Source organism: Sminthopsis crassicaudata, chromosome 1 (assembly GCF_048593235.1).
Source record: "Sminthopsis crassicaudata isolate SCR6 chromosome 1, ASM4859323v1, whole genome shotgun sequence".
NCBI classification, from domain to species: Eukaryota; Metazoa; Chordata; class Mammalia; order Dasyuromorphia; family Dasyuridae; genus Sminthopsis; species Sminthopsis crassicaudata.
Window position 1 is genome coordinate 403,534,360 of NC_133617.1, and position 3,281 is coordinate 403,537,640.

General features: G+C 37.1%; 1 protein-coding gene across 1 annotated transcript; it reads left to right on the forward strand.

Moving 5' to 3' along the window:
• Positions 1–215: 215 nt before the first annotated feature.
• LOC141554737 (olfactory receptor 13C2-like) lies at positions 216–1,151 on the forward strand. Its single transcript, XM_074286996.1, has one exon. The coding sequence runs from the start codon at positions 216–218 to the stop codon at positions 1,149–1,151; it is 936 nt and encodes a 311-aa protein (XP_074143097.1).
• Positions 1,152–3,281: the final 2,130 nt, after the last annotated feature.

Sequence of the window (3,281 nt, forward strand, 5' to 3'; positions counted from 1 at the left end):
TACATTTAAAGAATTCGAGGCATTCAGAGGTGAAACGACTTTGAGGGTCATCAAGTAAGAGTCTGAAGCAGGATTTAAACTTAAGTCCACCTGATTCCAAGACCAGAATTTTATCCAATAATATAACCCATGAATAGCATTATTGTAAGACTCAAATATCTGTTGAAATGTTCCTAATAGTATTTTGTTCTTCCTGCAGCTAGAAGGAGAGAGCAATGGAAGGGACCAATAAGACAGTTCTGACTGAATTCATTCTCCTGGGACTTTCCAAATATCCAAAACTCGAGATTTTCTTTTTTGTATTATGCATGACAATATATATGGTCATCCTTTTTGGAAACAGTGTCATTATCATACTGACCATTCTGGATTCCCATCTTCACACTCCCATGTACTTCTTCCTCAGTAATCTCTCCTTCCTAGATATCTGTTACACATCTTCATTTGTGCCTAAAATGCTGGTGAACTTCCTGTCAACACGAAAATCCTTGTCCTTCTCAGGATGTGCAGCCCAGATGTCAATTTCCTTTGCCATGGGAACGACAGAATGCATCCTGCTGGCTGTCATGGCTTATGACCGCTATGTGGCTATCTGTAACCCTCTAAGATATCCCATTGTCATGAACAGAACCATTTATGTGAACCTGGCAGCTTTGTGCTGGCTAATAGGTGGTCTTAACTCTTTGTTTCAAACCATTCTTACTATGCAGTTACCTTTTTGTGGGAAAAATATCATTGACCATTTCACCTGTGAAATACTGGCTGTCATGCACCTGGCCTGTGCTGACATCTCCCTGAATGAACTCATCATGCTGGTAGCAACTGTAATCCTTACCTTGACCCCCCTCCTATTAATCATTGTTTCTTATGTCTTCATCCTATCCACCATTTTAAAGATCCGTTCTGCTGAGGGAAGAAGCAAAGCCTTTTCTACCTGCTCGGCCCACCTGACTGTTGTGATCATCTTCTATGGGACAATTCTGTTCATGTATATGAAGCCCAAGTCTAAAGCCTCACTGACCACAGATAAGCTGATTGCCATGTTTTATGGGATTTTTACTCCAATGCTCAATCCCATCATCTATAGTCTGAGGAACAAGGATGTGAATGCTGCAGTGAAAAAAGTGCTAAGCAGAAGTCTGTCCTTATAGAAACTGTGAAAGATTTGGCTTGGCTCTATACGGCAGATGTCCTTCACAGGACAATAATTTACTTGGATACTTTGAATTCCTTATTGTGGTACATATTCTACAAGAAAGATCACAGTCCTTCTCTCCACGTATTCCACTTTATGCAATAGTGGTCTATGTTTTCTGATGGATTCTCAGCAGTTGTTCTATCCAATCCAGCTGAGACCTAACTCTTATTTTTTAAGTGACACAAAGATATTAGTATATAAGTTAGAATGTCTACCTATTACTTCAATCTTAGTATTGAACACTTTGGTTTTCTTTACTGCTCTTATATATTAAATAATATTACTTATACTTTTTTTGCATTTAAGCATTGGTAATATGTAGTAGCCTGTTTATTTTGATTTTCATCATCTTTTGGGGTGATTGAATATTTTGGCCCTAATAACTCAATAAAACAACAGCAACTACATAAACTTTAAGACATTTTATTTATAAAACTTATTTATAAAAAATTTATTTTTAATATTTACAAAAAATTTTCATAAGAGAATATGAAACTCAGTTATCTCTACTCAGTATCCACTGAATCTCCTTTTTGGACTGAAAAAATGTATGCTCTAATCAAAAGACATAATATTTGTAATATGCATATAACTGCTTAAAAGGAGCCTAATATGTGTGACCCTGGGCAAGTTGCTTAACTCCAATTGCCTCAAAAAAAAAAAAAAAAAAAAAAAAAAAAAAAAAAAGAGCCTAATTGTAATGTTCCAGCTAGTTTTCTGGAGGTCCTTCAGATAAGCCCTGGTCTCAGCAGGATAGTCACCATGATAATGGTCAAGAATAGAGTCTAGATTCTTTATTCTGGCCTGGTCTTGATCTTAGTGCAGAAGGCATGACAGCCACCATGAGGCTGGTCAAAAATAGAATGTCTCTTCCAGTCCTTCTTAGCCCTTATATACCTTATTGTAATTGCATCATTACAACACACTGAGTATGTGTAAACTAGAGAACCATTACATCATGATATTAAGTACTAAGTATCTATGTGAACTAGACAACCATCATCTCATCAATTCCACTGAGTTAAAAACTTGTTTCAAGTATATTTCTCCAGAGTTCCCCCCTCTACACCTAATAAATGTTTGTTCTGCTCCCCTTTGTGTGTTTGAGATTCTGAAGTATATGTACATATGATCTGTCCTGTGATCAGTGGTGGCACTGCTGAGATCCTGATAAGTCCTTCCTGGTGCTGGGTGGGTGTGGTCAGGTCCTGAGAGACTCTAGCATTTTGGGGTTATAGTCGTCACCCTCTGCATTTATAGCTTCTCTGCTGATCTACTGGCTTGCTGTCAGAACAAAGTAGCCACATTGGGGTAAAGTTCTCCCCTGCAAATTTTCTGTTGCTGAGACCACACTCTTCCCCCTTCATGTCTGCTCAGCGTGAGGTGCCTTCCCTACTCTCACTGCCAACTTGCTTGATGTTGTGCTTGGTCTAACTGTCCCCGCTCATGAGCAAAAACAGATTTTTCTGGTGATTTTTGAGATTAAACACTGTTGGTAATGTGTTGTACTCCTAATATTCGTGGGTTTTAACAGCCAAGCACTAATTCCAAGGTCTTTCTTAAAAGAAGTAGTCTGAGGGTAAGAAAGAGCTTAGATAGATGCGTGTATCCTCTCTGCAATCTTGGCTCTGCCCCCCCCCCCAATTAATGATTTTTTTAAGAGATGTAATTTATGTATATATATATATGTGTGTGTGTGTGTGTGTGTGTGTGTGTGTGTGTGTGTGTGTATAAAACAGTTGCATTTTGATGACACATGCACTCCTTCAGTGGCATAGAAACCATTATATTTAATACTCAATAAACCAGAATATTTCATTAAAATAGGAAGATATCAACTTGTGGATACTATTTATAATACCTATCTCTGAGGCACTAGAGTAACTCATTCCCTTTTTTTCTCATCTAAATTTATGTTAAACATATACATTTGTTGTGTGATAGAATAGGTAGAGAGCTAGACTCAAAATCAAGAAATTATGTTTCTAATTAGATAAAGACATATTTATAGAATTATATATATTATATATATTATAGAATTAATTTGAGAGTACATTTCTTGCTTTCCACGGATACCAAAAGA